This window comes from Mastigoproctus giganteus, chromosome 1 (genome assembly GCF_048544385.1).
Source record: "Mastigoproctus giganteus isolate SK-2022 chromosome 1, ASM4854438v1, whole genome shotgun sequence".
NCBI classification, from domain to species: Eukaryota; Metazoa; Arthropoda; class Arachnida; order Uropygi; family Thelyphonidae; genus Mastigoproctus; species Mastigoproctus giganteus.
In genome coordinates, this window is record NC_143575.1 from 277,645,973 (window position 1) to 277,669,984 (window position 24,012).

At 35.1% G+C, this 24,012-nt stretch overlaps 1 protein-coding gene across 1 annotated transcript in view; it reads right to left on the bottom strand.

Annotated features, from left to right (window-relative positions):
* The window catches only part of Mo25 (calcium binding protein Mo25), a 206,060-nt gene that overhangs the window by 111,000 nt on the left and 71,048 nt on the right, over positions 1–24,012 (bottom strand). Inside the window, exon 3 of the mRNA XM_090386628.1 lies at positions 20,150–20,317. Within this exon, the coding sequence (XP_090242754.1) occupies positions 20,150–20,317 (168 nt within the window). The remainder of the gene's footprint in view (positions 1–20,149; positions 20,318–24,012) is intronic.

Consider the following 24,012-nt stretch of genomic DNA (forward strand, 5'->3'; position numbering starts at 1 on the left):
TACAGATAACACACACACACACACACACACACACACACACACACACACACACACACACACACACACACACACACACACACACACACACACACACACACACTCATATATAATATAGTATTTTATTTATGTATAATGAGAATGCTAATGAATATAAAATTGTACATATATCTTCCTTGTAAGTTTTTGTATATAATTTGTAAATAATTGTGTGTACAAATAAATGGAAAAAAAATATATTTAAGATAATTTTTATTTATAACTAATTAATGAAAACCTCAATGAGTTATCTCAGGTGCCCAGTTTCCAGATGCTGCAATTTGCAGAACTGAAATCATTCTTGGTAAGAGTACCCTTTTGTGGCCTTGATTAATGAGAGTTTGCTACTGCAACAGGATCTAGGAAGATTGGGCAGATGGGCTGAAAGGTGGCAACTGAAGTTTAACATTGACAAATGCAAAATACTGCATATGGATAGCAGTAATCCCAGAGTAAAATATCAACTATGTGGTACTACACTCGGGGTAGTGGAGAATGAAAAAGACCTAGAGGTAATTGTGTGGTCAGATATGAAGTTTTCTGAGCAGTTCAGACAGGCTTCCAGACAGGCAGACAGCTCATGGGGTCTTGTCAATGATATACAAGAATTTTGCTAGCAGGGATAAGGAAGTGATTATCCCTTTGTATAATGCATGGTCAGGCCATACCTTGAGTACTGCATACAGGTATGGTAGGCCTCATTTTTGGAAGGATGTAGAGCTGCTGGAATGAGTACAGCAAAGGGCAATGAGATTGGTGATGGGAACAACTTAAGCCTTTCTTACCAAGAAAGGCTTAAGTTCTGCAAATTGCAGCATCTGGAGACTAGGCACCTGCAAGGTGATCTGATTGAGGTGAATAAGGCCTTGAAAATTTGCCTTTGGCCAGCAGGTGGTTGCAACAAACTTCCATCTGTCGTTGTGGAAGTTGATAGCTTAAATAAAGTCAAGAAAGACAAACTTTTGGAGCCAATGGATAGGTGAAATGAGAAGAGTTGTTTTTTTTTTTTTTTTGGCTAATACTGCATAAGCTTGCTTTGTTGCATTATATATGCCTCTACTAATGTCAATTTTGTTGCTCTTCTCTGCACACATTCCAATAGATCCATGACCTTCCAAAATTGAGGCTTCTAGACCTGTATGCAATATTGAAGATATGGCATTACATTGCTTTAAACAACAGAATAATCATTTATTTCTGCTGACAAAATTCCTACATATCATTGACAGATCCCAATGAGCTGTCGTAGAACAGCCTGTCTGCATGTCAGACTATACAATTACTCCTAGGTCTTTTTTAATACGGAATAAAATCCATGACGATGATATGGTAGATACTTTAGATCAGGCCCGGGCAAACTACGGTCTGCCGCACATTTTTGTGCGGCCTGCAAGCTTTAATTGTATTTTCGAAAAAAGGTTTACTTATTTTATGCCTTTTGCAACGCCTTTTTGAAAAATAAATTTGTATATGTAATACATTATAGAATTTGTGGACTTGTAAATTGTTTTATCATCTCTCTATTGTTCAAATTGAGATAGAATTTGAAATTGTGCGCGAACCAGAGCGAGCCAACGGGTGCTTTTATAACGGTATAATTTGCGATTATAAACTAACCGCACGAAACTACGGTAACAGACAACCGGTGATGACGATAGCGGCTTTGCTGTGGTGGCGGAGTAATAGGATAGGACTGCTAACAGCCGCAGTTCCAATCTGTTTTCTCTGACAGTCATCCCGCATTTAGTTTTTTTGCGCTATCTTCAGTTATCATCTTGGTGCCAGTAGCGATAAAAATATTTACGCCCTTTTAAAAATGAATAAAAAACGAAAAATTCAACAAGAGCATCGTGTCTTCAATGAAGAGTGGAACACAAAATATTTTTTTGCTAACATAAATAACGAGACTATTTGTCTCAACTGCCGGGAGAGTGTCTCAGTGTTGAAAGAGTACAATATTAAAAAACATTTCACTACTAAACATTCCGAATATGGTGCCAATTTAACTCCGGAAGCGAGAAAGAAACCTGCTGATGGATTGATTCAAAATTTATCTAGACAACAAAATGTGTTTACGCGGCTAACAAGGAACAAGAAGCTACTGTAGAGGCAAGTTTGGTTATTTCTCATATAATTGCAAAAAGCAATGAGCCTTTTCTGATGGAGACTATATTAAAGAATGTATGACTGAAGCTTGTGGAATTATATGTCCTGACATTAAAAACAAATTTGAGAATATAAGTTTATCTCGGCGAACCGTAGTAAGAAGAATTGAATGTATTGATACAAATTTGAATGAGCAATTATTATCAGTATTAGAATCTATAACATGGTACTCGATAGCTCTCCATATATTTGAAAAATGCTTAACAAGATATAATTTACAATGTAACAAAATGGTAAGCGTTAACAACTGACGGAGCACCAAGTTTGACAAGTAAAAATGTTGGAGCGTTAAAGGAAATCCAGGATAAAATTTGTGAAAATTATCCCGATTATAATTTAATTACAATTCAGTATTGTATTATACATCAACAAATATTATGTAAAAATGTGTTAAAAGTTGAACATGTCACATCTTGTATTAGTAAATTAACTAGTGAAATTTAGTAATTCTAGTAAAATTTAACTAGTAAAAGTTTATTTACTAGTAAAATTAGTAAATTTAATACGATCAAGGGGCCTGAAACACAGACAATTCATTAATTTTCTTCAAGATATTGAATCTGAGTACACAGATATTCCTTATCATAGCCAAATTCAATGGCTTAGCTTAGGAAAAGTTCTTCGGCGAGTATGGGATCTTAAAGATGACATTGTTCTATTTTTAAAACTGAAAAATATTATGGACTTTCCCAAATTAACTGATAATAACTGGATTTGTGAATTTGTGTTTACCCTGAACATCGTGACACACTTAAATACTTTCAACACCGTGTTAAAAGGGAAAAATTTATATGCCCATGATATGGTAAAAAGTTTGTATGGATTTCAATTAAAACTCCAGTTGTTCCTTCGAAATTTATTGATTAACAATGAAGTTGCTGAAGATTCCAGAAAGTAAATTTAAAAAATATTGTGAAATTATCAACGCTTTGAATGATGACTTTTCACGAAGATTTGGCGACTTCCGAAAAATTGAGACAAGTTTAGTTTGGCAATAGTGCGCGACCCATTTTCAATAGAAATTGATAGTGCACCGAGTGAACCACAACTTCAGATTATAGATCTGCAGTGTGATACCGATTTAAGGGAACTGCACCGTCATGAGGAAATCTGTAAATTTTACAATACTCTTAATTCGGACAAATTCGACGAACTTACAAAGATTTTGCCCGAAAAATGTTGGTTATTTTTGGATCAACCTACATATGTGAACAAACATTTTCCATCATGAATCTAAATAAAAATTCTTTACGATCAAACATCACCGATGAACAAGCAGTCTTAAGAATCTCAACTACAAAATCAACACCCGAAATTAAAAAAAAATGTTAAAAGATGTAAAACAGTTTCATTCATCTCATTAAATTCTTGGTTGTTAGAGAATAATTTTTTTTATGTTATATATATCTTCTTCATGATAACAAATAATATATATCTAAAAATAGTATTTTACGTGCGGCCCGCCTTCTTTTTGAATTCCTAATGTAGCCCTTCAGCCAAAAAGTTTGCCCAGGCCTGCTTTAGATACATGCCCTAAAATATGTCATGGTGAAAAAATCATAAACAAAGTTGTAAACCATGGATGAGATGTGGATCTACACTACCAGCCAAAGTTGCAGCAGTCCAAACAAGGGAAACAACCATTTATTTTGAATCTGAACCTAGCCAATTAAAAATTTATTTTTGGGATACAAAAAGAAATCTGACAGCAACCAGATTCGATTAATATGATTGGTGCAGATGCAATTTATATCCACCCTGACACATCTCAGTCACTGCAATTGCTGACATGAGCAGGTCACGGTCTTGAGGAAACAAAACACCTTTTGTTCAGCATTCCTTTTCTTTTAGAGGAGATAGTATCTCATAATTGATGTTAGAGATTAACAGGGCATACTGCTTTTTGAGTTTGACTTGCAAAAAAGACAGTCCACCCTAATATTTTCAGAATCTCACCAATACCTATCTGGCTGATGGAAACATCAGCTGGAAAGGTATTGGTGGGATTCTGGTAACATCCTCATAGTGATCTCTAATTGCGGAAAGTAATTTTGTCTCAAGAAGGTCCTTATATATCTATGTTAGAGATTGGCAGGGCATACTGCTTTTTGAGTTTGACTTGTTAAAAAGATAGTCCACCATTATCTTTCCAGAATCCTACCAATACCTATCCAGCTGATGGAAACATCAGCTTTAGACTGGGCTTCCATTTTCTGTGTAAAAGTAGCCTTTTTCTTAAGCAACATGCTACAAATCCCAATGAAAAAAAAAAAGGCATCTACATACTGCAGCAGTACTTGCCTTTACCCCTCTTCCCATGCTTTTTTGAGATCTGTCAGTGAGGATCTGTTTTGAACACACAGACAGACAGACAGACTATAAATATTCGTCGACATCCATATCCTTTCTTTCTTTCTGTATAGACTGCCAGTTTCATTGTCGTTAGATGTCACGTGCCACACACGATTGCATCACCCTAGCAGCAGTATGAATACAGTCCATATGTCATGCAGCTAGTATTCTGTACTACTGCAATGGCATGTAGGAAAAGTGCTGCTGCTGCTGCTGCTGCATTGAATATAGAGGGTCATTCTACACATTACATAGCTAAAAGGATTTGCAGTAATCAGCCAACAGTGACATGTTTATTACAAATTTTTTTTATATATGTCATCAAAAAAAAAAAAAAAAACCCTCCATTTTCAATTGTTATCAATTTTTGTAAACCAAATGTGATCACAATAAGTAGCATCAGTAAATCAACTAGTACTTAGTAAACAATTTTCCTAAAAAAACAGTTTTTTTTAGGAAAATTGTTTTTATACTTACAAATCAAGGGTGATGTTGCCAGACAAATCGAAATTATTTATGAGTCATTGGTTTTAGCAATCTCGGATAATGAATAAATTTCTAACTTTTTTCGGATAAACAAAAAAATTGAGGACAAAGTCTTTATAACAAATTTCTGATTCTTGCTTTTCTGTCTCAAACTAGAAAATTTCTTTTCATTAAATGGTTACACCAGCAACTGCTGGTGTAATGCTGGTGTACATGATTTTTAATCTATACTTTTAAGATTTGGTTATTGCCTACTATAGTGCAATAACCATATCATATTTCTGGTAACAATGTTGTCATGCTGCCATTTTCAATCACCCATTCTGATATGTGGTTGTAAAGCACATATCAGAATGGGTGATTAAAAGACTAATGATTTATGCCCCCATGGCCTCTTCATAAGGCAGGATTCCTTTTTTTTTTTTTTCACCCAACTTTTCAATAACTTTGAATTTTTTTGTAGCAGCACAATTATTTAATTTTTATTTGTGTTTCATTCTTTTCACAACAGGAGCGATGACGATGAGAAATGGAAGTTCATTACCAATATTACAACACAATACATTTCTAAATTTATCACTCACCTACTACCACAGCATCACTTTAATACTACATCAAACATCAATACTTTACTAGAAGTTTGTCTAGTAAAATATTGCTTTGTAAGTTTGTTTGTTTAGGTTTGCTTTTGTTTAGACAAGGTAAGTTTAACTTTACTTTCTAGATAGTCTATTACATAAGCAAATGCTCATACCGAGGCATTTTCAAAGAAATATATTTTTAGTACAGTCAAATGTTCGAAACTTGGCACAACCCATTTTTCCGACTATGGGTGAAAAATTCAGCAAATCACCTTAGAATCAGCAAATTCTCAAATTGACCATTCATCACAGTGGCATTTTAGAGCTGATTGTGCAGGGTGAAGATTTCACCTCCACACCAACACATTGAAAAATTTTTTAATTTCTTAGGTGAAATTCACCAGCATCCACATGGTACTATGTGGATGCTAATAACAGGCAGTCAGCTCAATACTTTAGTGTCGAAAATGATATCCAAAAGGTTTTTGAAAAATTGGCCTCTAAATGGTTGGGATATTGTACTATTTTCTACAAAGTTTTATAGAAAATTTAAATTTTAAAGGCGAAAAATGAAGTTCAGTGTTGTTTATCTCTTGTTAGAATTGATCATGGAGTTATCTAATTGCTTTTGTAATCAAGATTAGCAACTAATTAAATAAGCAATTAAAAACCAAATACAGTTTCTCAATGTCACAATTTATACATGAAACATCAAACTGAGGTGACAATTCACTAAACACATTTTCCATTAGTGAATGTTTTAGAACTTTTAAGCTCTTTGTAAACAACACTGACAGAGCAATTTTAATCCATTTATAAACGCATACAGGGTCTGATCTATTGTGGAAAGGGTTATACTGTCCAAGATGCTCACTACTGGGTGAGGAAATTATGTGAAATATATAGCACTTTTTCTGAATCTAAATATATTGTACATAGAGTGGTATATTTGGAAGGGAAAATAACTATATTTTTACTGTACTTTGCATTTAGTATGAAATATTTATTGTACCTCTTCCATATATTGTATGTTACCTCTCTCTCAAAAAAGACTATACAGTACTTCAATTTCTGTACTTACAACAATTGACAGAAATGCAATATACTTCATAGCTTTTTTATGATAATAATATAATCACTTGAAATCTGGAAGGGACCACGAGATTGCCAGATTTGAAAAGTTCAACTGTATAGTACTAAATAGGTAACAAGGAATGGCTGGGACGGGTGACATAAAATCATTATTATTATCATTAGTAGAGGCATGCAATGCAAGAAAGAAAGCTTATGCAGCATCAGCCAAAAAAAAAAAAAAAAAAACCTCCCATTTCACCCCTCCATTTGTTCCAAATGCCTGTCCAGCTCAGCCTTAAATTTATTTAGGCTATCAACTTCCACAACGAAAGATGGAAGTCTGTTCCACCAATCAACTACCCGCTGGCTAAAGGCAAATTTCTGCATATCTATTCTACAACTGTCTTTCCTCAATTTTAATCTGTGCCCCCTCAGGTTCTTAATCTGAGCAAGAGGAAGAATCCCAGCAGCAGATTCAGCTTGTTCAATCCATTCAAGGCCTTATACACCTAATCAGATCACCTCGCAGGTGCCTACTCTCCAGGTGCTGCAATTTGCAGAACTTAAGCCTTTCTTCGCAAGAGCACCCCTTTGTTCCACCCACCAATCTTGTAGCCCTTCTTTGTACGTCTCCCAAGTACACATTTATCATCAAGTTACAGTAGTGCTGGGGGAGCTAACTGAGATGGATAAGGAACTGAAAGGAGGAGAACAAAATGAACAACAGTGGAATTTTCATTAAAATGGAATAAAAAAAAAAAAAAAGGAGACATATATACACACTACTGGGAGAAAGCTAACAGACCACTGCAAAAGACTTAAGTTTAGCTAGTGTAATTTTAAGCACTGGAATACCCCCCCCCCTCCCCAGCCAGTAAAAAAAAAAAAAAAAAAAAAGGTAAAGCACAGCCATTATCAACCCACTGCAGGATGGAAGCCTCCTCAACAATTCATGCTGAGGGAAATGGACCATAATCTCCCCCGCTGGTCCAGTGCGGGTTGGCAGATCGACCGTATTCAGTAGTCAGGGGCTTGAACCCTGGTCTACTCAAAGAGCGTGTGCTACTGCACTCCCGCTCATGACCACTCGGCTGCGGAGGCCTTTAGCCAGTAGAAGTTGATAATATGGCAAAGTTTAAGCAGAAGCTGGCCACCTTCAGGCAGTGAAAAGACTATGGCAGGGTAGATATAAATTGCACAGAAAAGGAGGTTTTTTTTATTTTGTTGCCACAGCAAAATGACGGCTTCCTTACAACTTTTGGATACACAGATGGATAATGAAGGGAAAAAATGAAAATTTTAATATGCAATCACAGTGTAAACTCGAAATGCCACAGTAATAAACTCACCCCACATGACTACTTAGGTTATAAAATATTTTTGAAAAATTACTACTGCCCTAAGGATTCGATATTTTACTTTTATGGTGATTAGTATATTACTGACCAATAAAAAAATTAATAATAAATATTCATGAGTACAATATAAGCACAAATATTTTTAGGCTGCATAGTGATGCATCAGAAAAAAAAATATTAATGTGCAGGAAACAAAGAAGTTACTTGTGAAAACTAATAACAATTTCTTAGTGACAGAAATTTTAAAAAACTAAATACAGTCTGAAGTAACTGTCAAACAAGCTTCAGATGGTGATAACAGCAACAGTAAATCTCACGATGATGATATTTCATGAAATAACAGGAAACAAAGTATAAGAATATTATTAAACTTACATATTTGAAATATGAATAAGAAATATTTGTGTGCATATCTTGCAACAGATCACTGTATGTGTTTCAAAATTTGCACACGTATATCACACCCTAATGGAACATTAAATCTTCTTTTTAACTTAATAAGGAACTAATTTATGTATCAGGTTTAATTGATGTTTTAAACAGTTCTTGTATGTATGTATGTATATATATATATATATGTATATATATATATATATATATATATATATATATATATGCCTAGCTTACCGTTGGCTCGCAGGCCATCTTGGTTTAAGCTATAAATTATTTTCGCATCCAACTACTTGCCAGTAAGAGGGCGCTGGCATCATATACAATACCTATATATTTTAACACGCATGCCACAACGTGGTTTTTTTTTTTTTTTTCCCGCGTCGTAGCTTTGTGGTAAGTCTGCTTTACTAGTTACACATTGCTGTAAGTAATCAGGAACTAGCCATTCTTTTCTTCATTCAATAATTTATATTATTATGTTATTTTATTTGATTTTATTTTATTTTATATTATTTTATGCTTTCCAAATTTTGGCTATACAACTCTACTGCAATACCAGGTTCTCTTACTACAAGAGACGGGAAGTTACGCTCCCGGTATTTTCCGAAGTAATTGCTTTACCTCTCTTCCTTCACTTTAACTATACACTATCTTTTTCTACATTTCATACCTCAAGAACTATTAGAGCAATTCGAGGGGGATTGAGGTACTATCACCTTCCTATAACCTTGTTTCCGTTCTCCTTTCTTTAGCATAGCTGACTATCTTTTATCATCAAATCACAAGTTTATAAAGCATTATTGGTTCTCTACTATCACCATTATTTGGTTTTTACATTGTTTTCATGGTCTGGGCTATCGGTCGGGCTAAGGTCATCTAGCTTGTTAACCACCTTAAAATTGTTTCCCCCCCCCCCACCTTATCTAAATATCTCATACTATAATCTAGTATATCTTAACGAATTAGATATCCTTATAATACCTTATGATTCATCAGGTATAACAAGCAGAGGACAACAGAAACTGATAGCTCGCTAATTGTAGGTAAACACATTGCAAGGGTTAGCCCTCGATAAAGTCCTTTGTAATGTGTATCCACCAATCTATACTGCAATTGGCTTGACATGGGAATTTAGTAATTATCCTTATTTATTTGTTTTATTTTGCCTATAACAATTATATGTTTCCCTACTAGGTTATACCATGGACCAAAGTCAGCTAGGATTGATATCACATCCCTTAGTTACCACCTACTCGTTCATACTATGTTCATAGTTATTAAGACTGATGTAATGTTTTATCTAGACATTGATGGCATTAATCAGCTCTTCTCACCTTTATTAGGTCTTTGATTTTTTGGTTTTTGCTATAGTTTCCACTGTTTGCATCACCTTCACAATTGAATATTTTACCTCTCAACTGTTAACTATTTGCCATATCTACTATATATATATATATATATATTTAAGATATTAGTTGTAGTGGTAAGTTCTATTAGTGCAATAATAGACAAAGTTAAGCCGGCTATACTGTATAATACAAAAGCTAGTAAGTTATAGCTTCTCAAGCAACCCAATGCCTTATGCAAGTGCCCAACGCAAACTGGAAAAAAAATATATATATATGTCAAATAAAGTAAGGAAAACCTTACATATTATTAGAAAAAGTCCTTTCAATGTATCTAATTGCATATAATTAACATTTTAATTTTTCTTTTAATGTTATTGATATGTAAGGTTTTCCTTACTTTATTTGGCATACATATATTTTTTTCCAGTTTGCGTTGGGCACTTGCATAAGGCATTGGGTTGCTTGAGAAGCTATAACTTACTAGCTTTCGTATTATACATTATAGCCAGCTTAACTTTGTCTATTATTGCACTATTAAAACTTACCACTACAACTAATATCTTAAATAATATACAAATCGATGTAATGTTTAATCTTGTAAGATGACATTAATCGGATCTGTGACGATTAATATATATATATATTAAATTTGATATATTTATTATAATTGAGCTATTAATTAACTATTCATTTATGCATTTTACATACTTGGGATATATATATATATATATTTCAGGTGGTTTGTAAGCTATTATTCTTATTGTAATTGTTCTCAAATACTTACCTATCTTGCACAAGCTGCAAAGATAAAGCAGTAGGTAAATATATTTTTTTTGTATCGACATTTCTAAGTGTGGGTAGTTTTCACTGTATTCCATGTCTGGCTATATAGCTAGTGGGAGGTGAAATTAGGTAACAATATGATTGTAGAAAATTCAGAAATAGAATACGATTGTAGAAAATTCAGTTGGTGCTTAGGGAATCTGGGTTTGCAAGTTCCGTCCGTATTAGTAACGGCCATGGATTAGGTAGGTATTTGCAATTTGGAAAGAGGTTATTTTTTAAAATTTTTTAAATTTTTTAAAAAATATTTTATAACCTAAGTAGTCATGTGGGGTGAGTTTATTACTGTGGCATTTCGAGTTTACACTGTGATTGCATATGAAAATTTTCATTTTTTTCCCTTCATTATCCATCTGTGTCTTTGTCTCTGTGTATCCCAAAAAAATTTTATGTCTAATTTTAATTTTGTAATGACCATCAACTATTAACAATAATAGCCTCATTAGCCTTAAGAGCTCAATTTTTTGCAATTTTAAAATATTAACAATCAATTGTTAATTGATTGTTAATATTTTAACAATCAATTAACAACTGATTGTTAATTGATTGTCTTATTCGCGTTACGAACTCAATTTTTAATTTTTTAAAAATATTAACTATCAATTTTATGTTCTGAATAGTATTTACCATAGTCTCACTAGCATTAAGAACTCAATTTTTATTCAAATCTAAAATTTAAAGATATTCACTATATAACTAAAATTCTGATTAGTTTTATAATAATAAACTTACTAGCTTTAAGACCTCCATTTTTTACTTTATACAATTTACTGTCAAAGTAACGTTCTGAATAGTTTTATATATCTAGATTTACTAGCTTTAAGAATTTTTTTTAAAAAATTAAATTTAAATTTTACAATATTAACCATCAAATTTGCTTTCTGAATAGTCTCACTAGCCTTAAGGATTCAATTTTTATATATGTTAAATTTAAAGTTTAAAATATTAACCATCATACTTTTTGAATAGTTTTACAATTAAATAGGCTCACTAGGCTTAATAACTTTTTTTTTTTTTTTTATGAAGACCCCAAACATGAAAGGTATCAAAACCTATAGTGCTTAGTACCGTGCATGGGTTGAAGGAGAAGTATGGGGGGAGGGGGATGCCAAAAACTTTGCTCTAGAGACTAAACATGGGTTTCACCACTTCAAGCCTCCAAATAAGTAAAGTGGTGGTATTTCACCGGTTGATGGAAGTCATCTACCACCTACTGTGATGAATTTTAAATTTGAAACTAACGATCCAACTTACATTTAGAAAAGTTTTACATAAAAATTAAAAATTAGAAGGTAGCTGGCAGATATATGTTAAACGGTATCTCTTCAGGCTGCCACACCATTTCACTATTACAGTACATGTACTGAACTCGTACATATATGCTGCCATTAACGTTTAAATAGTTTCCTGTCCATTTTTTTAAATTTTTTTTATGTTCTATTTAAATATTAGTGTTAGAGCCAAAGGTTTACAAACGTGGATTAATTTTATGTACAGGAAACTGTGGCATCTATGTTAGGTTACCTATTCTTTAATGTTATTGACGATAGCTGGCGTTAAATTTAAGACAAAGACCAATTATCAAGTTATCTTCCTGCAAGGACTTACCCATCTGCCCTGAGGCAGCACGAACAACTAAATGAGAATGATTGTTAGAGTTTGCCACCTCAGTCAAGGGTAAAGGTGGTGACCTCTCACAGTCCAAGATCTATCAATATGGTAACGGTTCTCTACAATAATGTTCGCAAAATAGCAGAACCAAGCAAAAAAAAAAAAAAAAAATTTAATGAAACTAGTTACAAAAAAGTAATAAGCCACACGAAGCTGCCCTACTGGAGGGTGTTCTCTTTTTCATACTAGAGGGATTGTACAGTCCATGTAAGCAGAGATTAACTTTATTTACAATAATATATATACCATATACAAAATAGTTCTATCAGAGTTTACTATTCTAGCCATATTGTGTCATTTTAATTACTTTATTTAAGTTTTTATCTATGAACCTGTATGGAATATTGTTCTTAATCAGCTTATCTTTTAAAATTCTGAGTGCTTCCATTTTAAGTTGTTGTTATGTGGTTTTTAGGAGCATTAGAAACTAAGGCCATATTGCTCCGGGATATGTGGTGGTCATTCCCTGACCTTTCCGCATCCTCCGTATTTGGTGGTGATGGGCTCGAACCCCGGTCTAATCAAGAAGCATGTGTTACGCACTGCTGCTCCTTATATGTGTGTGTGTGTGTGTGTGTGAGGCTGGAGTTTTATGCATTTAATGCAAGGTCAACTACTCAAAACAAAGTTCCATTCTCATGTAAGTAACAAAATATTTAGAATGTTCAGTTTTATTCTAATTTCCAGTTGTATAAAAATGATCCTGTATCAGAAATTTTAATCTATATTCAAAAAACTAACATAATTCCAAACAGACAATGTGTACTCTACATAATGACAAAATAACACTTTCATTCCAAAAGCTTTCTTTTTAAGCATTTTAAAACAAATATTTTAAGGAGAAAAAAAAAATTGCATAAATTCAAATAGACACAAAATAAATAAAGTATATTTTTGCATGTACAGGCAACTCTCGGTTTACAAACAAGTTCTGTTCCAAAACGTTGTTCGTTATAGGTTTTGTTTGTTATGTGTGTACCTTGCATTCCTGAGCTTTATAATACGTATCGTATACATTAGCAGCAATTTTAAAGCATTAAAACCATGTACTAAACATCGAATGGTCTATACAATATGTTTTATTATAATGTATGTATGCGTTATGGTTTATGGTATATGATACATAACGTAAAATAAAATAAGAAAAGAATAAAAAAAACAAGATATCATAATTGTTAAGTTTAATTAACAACATTAGCATTAGTAGAGGCATATGATGCAAGAAAGCAAGCTTATTCAGCATCAGCCAAAAAAAAAAAAAAAAAAAAAAAAAACCACTCCCATTTCACCCCTCCGTTCGTTCGAAATACCTGCCCAGTTGAGCTTTAAATTTGTTTAGGCTATCAACTTCAACAACAAGTGATGGAAGTCGGTTCCACCAACCAACCACCCGCTGGCCAAAGGCAAATTTCCGCACATCTATCCGACATCCGTCCTTCCTCAATTTGAATTTATGCCCTCTGAGGTGATTATTCTGAGCAAGACGAAGAATCCCATTGGCACTGAGCATGCTCAAACCATTCAAAGCCTTATACACCTCTATCAGATCACCTCGCCGGTGCCTAGTCTCCAGACTCTGCAATTTGCAAAACTTAAGCCTTTCTTCATAAGAGCAACCCTTTGTTCCATTTACTAATCTTGTTGCCCTTCTCTGTACCCGTTCCAGCAGCTCTACATCCTTCTTGAAATGAGGCCTCCAGACCTGTATACAGTATTCAAGATGTGGCCTAACCATTGCCTTATACAAGGGAATAATCACCTCCTTATCCCTGCTAGAAAATGAAAAATGAATAAAACAAAGAATTACAAAACAGAAATAAAGAAAATGAGTACTAACATAATATATGTACTGTACATACATATGTATTCAACTTTACTTGTCAATATCTTCATCCGAGTTCAATATTTTCCACATAAGTGACACTAAGTGCAGATGAGGTAGATGAAAGGGCATCTGATAATGAAGAAACAGCTGGGTTTTCCAGTTTTTTTTAAATATGTTTTTATTGAAGATTGCACAGTTAGTTTCTTATTGTCTTCAAAAATCTCACTATAGCATGCTACAGTGAGATTCAGTAAAGGTTGGTCGGGTGCATCTTTGGCTGTGTGTTCGTCATGTTGCTATTATCCATTTCAGGTATCATTGTGATTGGAAGAGAAAGGGATGGGAAAGCTTCCCTTTCCCAAACCCTAAGTCAGGGGTCAGCAACCTTTTTTTGAGTGAAGAGCCATCTTTGATCTAATTTAGAAAAGACAAAAAAAAAAAAAAAAAAATCGGAAGAGCTGCACCTCAGTTCAAGATGGGATGAGCGGGGGTGGGGGGGGAGTTTTTAAGAAATGGAATAGAGTGGGAAGGTGTTTTATTAAAAAAATACATTTTTTGAAATATTATTTATTAATACTGAAGAAAAAGTAACAAACATCCAATTACGTACGAATTAATGTGACTTTTGCTGCTGAACTTCTTGAGCAAGTTTCTCAATATCAGGCGAGCATGCCATAATTTTCATCTTTAAACAGGCTGAGAGACTTGCACTGTTCAGACGGTTTCTTGATTTATTTTTAAATATAGTTCATGCTTATTGTACATGTAGGCTAAAAGTTAAAGAGCCACAGTTACATATTCAAAGAGCTGCAGGTTGCTGAACCCTGCACTAAGTGAACCAGTGGTTGACCGTCTAAGATAACCTAGGAAAAGCAAGTGATGATCCTTTTATATGTCTGAGGACGAGGTTGCCTGTGCAGACGTGCCTTTCTGCTGCTCTTGGAACAGAGAAGTTTTTTCTGATTTATTTTCTGCTTTGTTAGTTTAAATTGACATATTAACTTATTTTCTAGAGTAGCTTTATATTCCTATTACGATACTTAAGTTTAAAGTAACTTAGATAGAGATTTTGTAGGTATTACTTAGTATCGGAAAGGGTATCAAATACACGTGTTTACTGTTCGTAAATATCCGCCATTGTTACGGGAAAATTAATCAGTAAAATCTATTAATCTTGTCGAACTTCATTGGCAATTAAATTGTACTTTTAACTATACATATAGCCACTTAGGTTACGTAACATAAATAATTAGTAAAAATAAATAATTAATACATAACTTGATACGGAAGTTATATAAAGGGATTTCGTAGATAACATTCATTACTGAAACATAAATATTTCGTAGATAACACTCGTAGATTTCGTAGATAACACTCGTTACTGAAACATAAATATTCCGTAGATAACATTCGTTACTGAAACAAATATTTCGTAGATAACACTCGTTACTGAAACATAAATATAGCGTTATAACTGTGTTTGGATACAAGTTTAGGATTTAATTTTGTACAGAAATTGAAATTTTATTGAAAGTAAATCTAAATCATGACTCAAACCAGAGCAGCAAAGCAAAAGGCTCAAGCTAATGGGAATGCTGTGGCCCAGGGGAGAACTGAGGGGGGCAGTTGTGCTCTGAATCACAGCCTTTTAAGATGCACTATTTGCTTGATGTTTGCGGAGCAGTCAGGTATGGGACATGATACTGCCATGGGGGATGTCTTTGTATGTGTGCGATGCAAGGAGTGTAAGGGGATCAGGCGACAACTCAGGGTTGTTATGGGCCTATATGAGAGCTTGAAGGACAGGGTGGATGCCCTCGAAGGATTACAAGTGAGGGGCCCATCAAGCTCTCAGCTGCCCACACCAATGCCAGAGCTTGCACTTGGTCATCGCGCAACACAGCGGCAACCCCCAAGACAGAATGCGCTGGTCCCAAAGGAACTAGTAGTTGTTGGTGACTCTATTGTCAGGGAAACGGGAAACATGCTTTGTAAAAAGGATAGGTGGAACAGGACCAGGGTATGTCTGCCAGGGGCAAAGGTTGATGACGTTGTAGAGCGAATATCATCTTTTAAGGGCACAAAAGGTGATATAGTTGTACACGTTGGCACTAATAATATTAAGAGTAGGAGACCGGCAGAATTACTTAACAAGTACAGGTCACTGTTGAACAAAAGCCGAGAATTAGGGTTGAAGTTGAAAGTGTCTGCAATTCTGCCCAGACACAATAGGAGGGAGTATATGATGAGAGCCCTGTCGATCAATTCGGCCCTGGAAAGATTGTGCAGGACTCAAGGGGTGGAATTTTTTTCAGCCTGGTCTGTACTTGTTAACAGGAGAGACTGCTTCTACAGAGATGGGATACACTTAAATAGAAAGGGTGCAAGAATGTTTGCTGATGCTATCGAGGCAGTGTTAAGTGGGTCGGAAAACTGCTAGATTGGGGGGATACAAGGACTAATAGATTAACAGTAGCCACTAGCAGAGGTGAAAGTGATTCTTGCACTGCTTCTATTGGAATGAGCCGCAGCCTGGAAAATAAGATGCAGGATATTTCAGAGACTGCTGGGAATCATTGGGGTACAAGTAAACACATGGGTTGTGTTAGGGTAGCTAAGAAAAAGAACAGGTGCGTGTATACTTGCGTGTACACCAATGCTAGGAGTTTAGTAAATAAATTTGATGAATTTGAGGTATTGCTCAAAACATCAAAGGCAGATATTGTGGGGATTTCAGAGACATGGTGTCACACAGAAATAGGGAATGCAGAACTGGAATTTGGGGAGTACAATGTCTACAGAAAGGATAGACAGGATAGGAAGGGAGGAGGGGTTATGCTATTAGTTAAAAAACACATAAAATCCAAGGAAGTGAAGCCAGTTGACATCGCTGGACAGTGCAGTGTCGAGTCAGTTTGGTGTGACATAAGCATTGGGATATCAAAATTGAGAATAGGAGTGTGCTATAGGCCTAATGACTCTGATGAGTATAATAAGGAACTGTTCGGAGAAATAGAGTGGGCCAGTAAATCAGAGAGTCTTATAATGGGGGATTTTAATTTCCCAGATATTGACTGGAATTTGTGGGCTGGTCACTCACACAGTAGCAAGGCTTTTGTGGATTTATTGGATGATTGTTTTCTACATCAGCATGTTCGGGAGGCAACTAGAGGGAGTAATACTCTTGATTTGATTATCAGTAGTGATTCTTCATGCATTAAGAATCTGCAGATAAATGAACCACTAGGTGGCAGTGATCACAGTGTTCTGAAGTGGGAATTACTCAAAGAGTTAACTACCATTAGGGGTAAAGGGAAGGGGTATTGCTTTCGTAAAGGCGACTACAATGGACTGAGACAGTATTTAAATTCTATACAGTGGGATCAACTGATGATATTGCCAACAGTAAATTCAAAATGGGAAGCATTCAAAGAACTTATCTTGGAAGCTACTAGGCTTTACATACCAACTAAAAAATATTGTTCAAGGTTTAGGCCAAAATGGATGTCAGATGAACTAATGAGGCATATGGCAGAGAAGAAAAATGCATGGGATACATACAAATTAACACTTGACACAGACGCCTATGATAGATACAAGTTGAACTGTAACCAAGTTACAAAGGAGGTTAGGCAGGCGAATGCAGATTACGAGAGATACTTGGCAAGGGATGCGAAGAAAAACAGCAAAGAGTTCTTTACTTATGTAAACTCTAGAAGGAAGGGGATGAATCAGATTGGTCCACTTGATATCGATGGGTCAACTGTTGATGACATTGCTCAGGTAGCTAACAAACTAAATGAATATTTTGCATCGACATTCACACATGAGGAGTTATTCAGCGAGGGGAATGCCAGAGGTGTATTCAACTCTAGCAGTAAGCTAGAGAATCTTGTAATAACTGAGAGCAAAGTGGAGGAGAAATTGTTGAAGATAAACACAAGAAAGGCACCTGGGGTGGATGGGATCTATCCAGTTATATTAAAGGAGGCAGCAAAGGAAGTAAGCAAACCCTTAGCCATAATTATGAGAGCTTCCTTGGACTCAGGGGAGGTACCCATGGACTGGAGATGTGCAAATGTGACCCCAATTCACAAAGGAGGATCAAAGGCTGACACAAGTAATTATAGACCTGTGAGTTTAACTTCTGTTCCCGGAAAATTAATGGAGGCACTGGTTAAAGAAGCACTGCAGGATCATCTAGACAAGACTTTAGTTATAGCTAGGACACAGCATGGTTTTGTTAAGGGGAAGTCTTGCCTGACCAATTTGATTGGATATTATGATGCAGTCACAAAAGAACTGGATGTAGGGAATAACTTTGATATTATATACTTGGATCTTAGAAAGGCTTTTGATACTGTTGCACATGGAAGACTGCTGCACAAATTGGAGCAGTGTGGCATTGGAGGCAAATTGCTGCTATGGATAAAGGGGTGGTTGAGGGGGAGAAGACAGAGAGTGGTAATCAATGGACGCTGCTCATCGTGGACTAATGTTATTAGTGGAGTCCCTCAGGGTTCAATATTGGGTCCTTTATTGTTTTCTGTATTTATAAATGATATTGATGATGGTATATCAGGCTTAATGTCCAAGTTTGCAGACGATACGAAGGTTGGCAGGGTTGTCAAGGACACTACTGACACCATGCTGCTGCAACAGGATTTGGAAAGGTTGAGCAGATGGGTTGAGAGGTGGCAAATGAAGTTTAACACTGACAAATGTAAAGTACTACATATGGGAAACAGCAACCCCAGAGCAACGTATCAACTCTGTGGTACTACACTGACAGTGGTAGAGAATGAAAGGGACCTGGGGGTGGTTGTGCAGGCAGATATGAAGTTCTCTGAGGAGTGCAGACGGGCTGCAAGAGTAGCTCATGGTGTATTGTCAATGATATATAGGAATTTTTCTAGCAGGGATAAGGAGGTGATTATTCCCTTGTATAAGGCAATGGTCAGGCCACACCTAGAGTACTGTATACAGGCCTGGTGGCCTCATTTCAAGAAGGATGTAGAGCTGCTGGAACGAGTACAGAGAAGGGCAACAAGATTGGTGAATGGGACAAAGGGGTGCTGTTACGAAGAAAGGCTTAAGTTTTGCGAATTACAGTGTCTGGAAACTAGGCACCAGCGAGGTGATCTGATAGAGGTGTACAAAGCCTTGAATGGTTTGAGCATGCTCAATGCTGATGGGATTCTTCCTCTTGCTCAGAATAATCACCTGAGAGGGCATAAATTCAAATTGAGGAAAGACAGATGTAGGATAGATGTGTGGAAATTTGCCTTTAGCCAGCGGGTGGTTGGTAGGTGGAACAGACTTCCATCCCTTGTCGTGGAAGTTGATAGCCTAAATAAGTTTAAGGCTCAGCTGGACAGGTATTTCGAACGAACAGAGGGGTGAAGTGGAAGTGGTTATTTTTTATTTATTTATGTTACTTTTTTTTTTTTTTTTTTTTTTTTTGGCTGATGCTGCATAAGCTTGCTTTCTTGCATCAAATGCCTCTACTAATGCTAATGCTAATATTATAATAGAGAGAATCCTCGATTTCTTTCCCATGAGAAACATTCTACGTGGCATTGCATGTAAACAAACACTTTTTACTGGCTAGATTAGTTTTATTAACCAAGAACAGTTCAGTATAATTATCATATAATAATTTTCTGATAATTATTGCAATAAATAAATTTTTTAAAAGTTTATTTATTTAAATCTTACAATTATGTTCACTATACATTTGGCATTTCATTTATAAGGAACTCTATCTATTGGCGACCTTAAGAAATTTTGAATGAACTGTGACGTTCGTTATAGCGAATGTTCATAAACCAAGAGTTGCCTGCATGCTTTTTAAAAATATAATAGAGAGAATACACAAATATAAGAAAATTAAGAAAAAAAAGTATACAACATAAAAATTTTTAATGTCTTTCTCATTTCTTTTCATAGCCTAATAAACAACAAACTGTAGAGTAGATCATGCAAAGCCGCTTGAAAAATATGAACAGTACAAACCTCAAAATCTATCCGAGAAAGATTTTGTATAAGGAGTAACAACAAATTTGAGTTGTACAATTCCTGTGCTAACTGAGCTACTACTATATCTGTTTGAGGTTCCTGGTCACTAGTGCCATACAGCATGTTCTTCATTAAAACCAGATTTTTGGACACATCTTCTTGTGCCTGTTAAAAGAAACAGCTATTATATGAGTAATCATTAACCTTAAAATCAGATTTATGTATCAGTTGGCCAAATCATAATATAAATTTATAAAAAAGGTAAAATTATACAGGCTCTACATAAAATTCAGAATCAATGTAAACTGATGCCATTTTTAAAAAAAATTTTTTTTTTTAATTTTTTTTTCTTTCTGTTTCAAGTTTATGTTACTCTTATAATAATCATGTAATTAATTCAACAGAGAACAGAAATTATCCTGTTGTGTTGATGTAAGGATGAACAAACAGGGAGAAAAAGTTGAAGAGTTTGATAACAATCAAATGGGGGGGAAAAAAATCCAGTATCTCAATCATCAAGTGCAAAATCTTGGAAAAAATTAAGGGTAACCCTTCAGCTAAGTAGAAATTGTGGAAAGCTTTTTAATGCAACTTACCTCAATTAAAGAGATTGCTGCTATTTTTTTTTTTTTTTTTTTTACTTAAGTAATTACCATATTTGCTGAACAACAATAAGATGCACTGAGATTTCAGAACTTTGGAAAAAATATTTTAAAGTGTGTATATATATATAGAAAAGCATTACCGGCACAGTCTGAGGTAAGGCAGAAACAAATGTACAAATAACAGTAAAAGCATATGTAAATACAAAGGTAAAAGCAAATGTAAATACTCATATAAATACAATTTGATAAGACAAACTTAAAATCCAATGTTGGCATATTACATATGGAATTAACAGAAAATCAACCACCCAACAAACAAAGACCCCACCCCCCCACAGCAGACATTAGCATAGTCGGGGCCTGAGGCTAATGCACCATCACAACACAGTATAAAGTAAGTACGACTGCGCAGTAAAAAGCTTCGCTACCTATATAACAATTAGAAGGCAGGAAATAACCTCTCTCTAATCTACAACTTCATCAGGACAGTAGCAGTGGGTAAGAGCCTTCACAATATCGGATACTTACCTGTTGGGCTTTGTGTCCCCTATCACAGTTTGCTGTAGAGAACGATTATAAAAATTTAAACTAAAGTAAATGAAATATATTAAATTTAAAAAGTAAAATTGAAAGTTAAATTAATATAGCAAAAATGGCTAAACTGGGATAGGGACAACATAAACGGGTAGGTATGAGACATTGCATCAGGTGGGCTGTCAGTCCACTCAAAGCCCCCGAAGAAGTCGGGGATTGACGGCCATGTGATGGAATGTTCTATATTATAATATTATAATATATGTAAATGTATTGTTATTTAAAATTAATACTGACATAAACATAACCATTAGTTTTAATATAATCTTAGCCGAAAGTAATGAAAATTCATCAGTAAAGTGTAATGAAAAATTCATTATCATATAGTAATATACTTCTTAAAATTAATATGTATAGGCCATGCTGAATTAAGATAACCTTGTTGGGCTAACTTGATTACCAGATTTGTATGCACAATAATACTTATAAGTCAAAACACCATTAAAACAAAAACATACATACACACACATATATATATATACAGGCACATATAATGTCCAATTGGCATACTTACAATGGCATTAACGTTGCACAAAAGTAATCATTAAACTAAAATCTAACCGATTGTGCATACTAATAATAATATATATATATATACACAACCACTTACACAAGGGTTGCATTCCGCAGAACTCTATGTAAGTCGGAATTTCCCTAAACGCTTATGCAACACTCGCAAATTTGACTGCATTTGATTGAAGCAAAAAACAAATGTTCAACGAATATGTAAATAGAATTATTTATTCAATTTCTTTTATTTCATGCGCAGGAAAAATTACAAAAGTGTACGTAAAAACTTGTACAAAATTACAAAAATTTCAAAATTATAAAATTACAAAAAGAGGGAGGAGAGTGGCATAACATCAGCAAGTTTTGTCTTTCGAGCATCATTACCAGAATTAACTCTCCAGCTGATAAGCACACCGCTGCAGAAGTTGAGGGCTATGGAGATTGAGAAGGGGTTTTTTCCAACACTTCTCTGCAGCTGCAGAATCGGCACTGGTGACTTCACCACATACTTTAATGTTTTGGAAACTAGCGCGATGCTTGAACCTATTAAACCACCCGTTGCTTGCCATGAACTTGGCTTGGAGTTTGCCGTACTTATCCTTAATATCTTCATAAATACTGCACAATACTTCTTGCTTTTGCTTGAATGGCCATTGGACTTGGGGGCACTTGCTTCTGAATGTGATTTTCCATCCATATTATTAATAGCTTTTCCATCTTTGACAATTTCCAAGCAGAAGGAAAAACACCTTTGGAATAAGAAAGTGAAAAAAGGTGGCAAAGAACAGGAGTAAGTTTAGGAGCACAGGTTTTGAGAACAAGGGGAGAAATACCATCGGAACCTGAAGCTTTCTTAGCATCACGATTTGTCAAAATCCTTCTGACATCCTTTTGACGGAACACCACAGGAGGCATTGAATGGAGCGTGTTGGGAATGGTGGGAGGTGTTTTACCAAGATCACTAATACATGAGTTGGAAGGAAAATGAGATGCTAGCAGGTCAGCGATGGGCAAAAGTTGCGTCCAATAGCTTTGGCAAAAGACCAGAATGCTCGGCTACCATTAGGGCAAGAAGCAAGTTTTCTACTCTTAGCCTGTTCAAATTCTAGTTTGGACTGATTAATAACTGCTTTACAATTGTTGAGAGCTTTGGTGTAGGCAGAAAATGAAACTGAAGAATTAGAAACAAGTCAATTACGATATGCAACATTCTTCTCTTGAACAGCTTTAGCATTTATTGGAAAACCAGGGTTTAGATAAAGGGCAAGATTTTAAGTGGAGTGTGGGATAAAGGATTCCATTCCTGCAAGAATAATTTCACTGACACGATCTGAGCAAAGTTAACATCAGAAGTTTTGAAACAGTAATCTGACCAAGGAAAAGAAATCTTGCAGGTCATCCTATTTTGCATTCTTGTAATGCCAAACAATACGAGGTTGGGAAAAGCCATGAGATAAAGGCTCCATTGGAGACAGTCACCAAGTTGCTTTCCCAGTGCTTATGTCAATGCTGTTTTGTGATTACTATTGAACTTAAATGCATTGATCTTTTAACATGTTCTTTTATATGTGCACTGTTCCTTAAAATAGTATTCACTGTTAAAGCAGCGAGGCCTAATTCTCTGCAATAGATGACAAACTTTGTGCTGCTTCGTACTTCTTAACTAATCTTCATTTCGAAATCAATTTTGTTTCGTTTCCTAGCAGTGCCAGCAACTGCACTTTCCGTTGGTCCCTTTCCCTTCACCATTTTAATAAGTAAATAGGAAGGAAGAGAAGATTCTGAAAATGTATTTATACATTGAAGAAGGATTTCAGTGAAGGGGAACTCATTTCACCATAATACTGTAATGTAAAAACCCACAGAATTCCAGTTATAGGTATTATCGCAAATGCAATAAGATCGAGTTTACCTACCTGTTTATAATAGATTGAGCTAACAGAAAAGCTCAATAAACCAGAAAGTGCAAATTGTTTTATGGTAGTGAGCTCCAGAAATGTGTTTTAGAAAAATATCACAAAGGCATTCAAAATTGATTCTTATAACGGAACATAAGATGATGAAAGTGTAGTGCAATTTCCATTATAAAAATGACCTTTTAGAGAAAAAAAAAACAATGTGCTATTGGGTTCACATTATGATATTTTCACA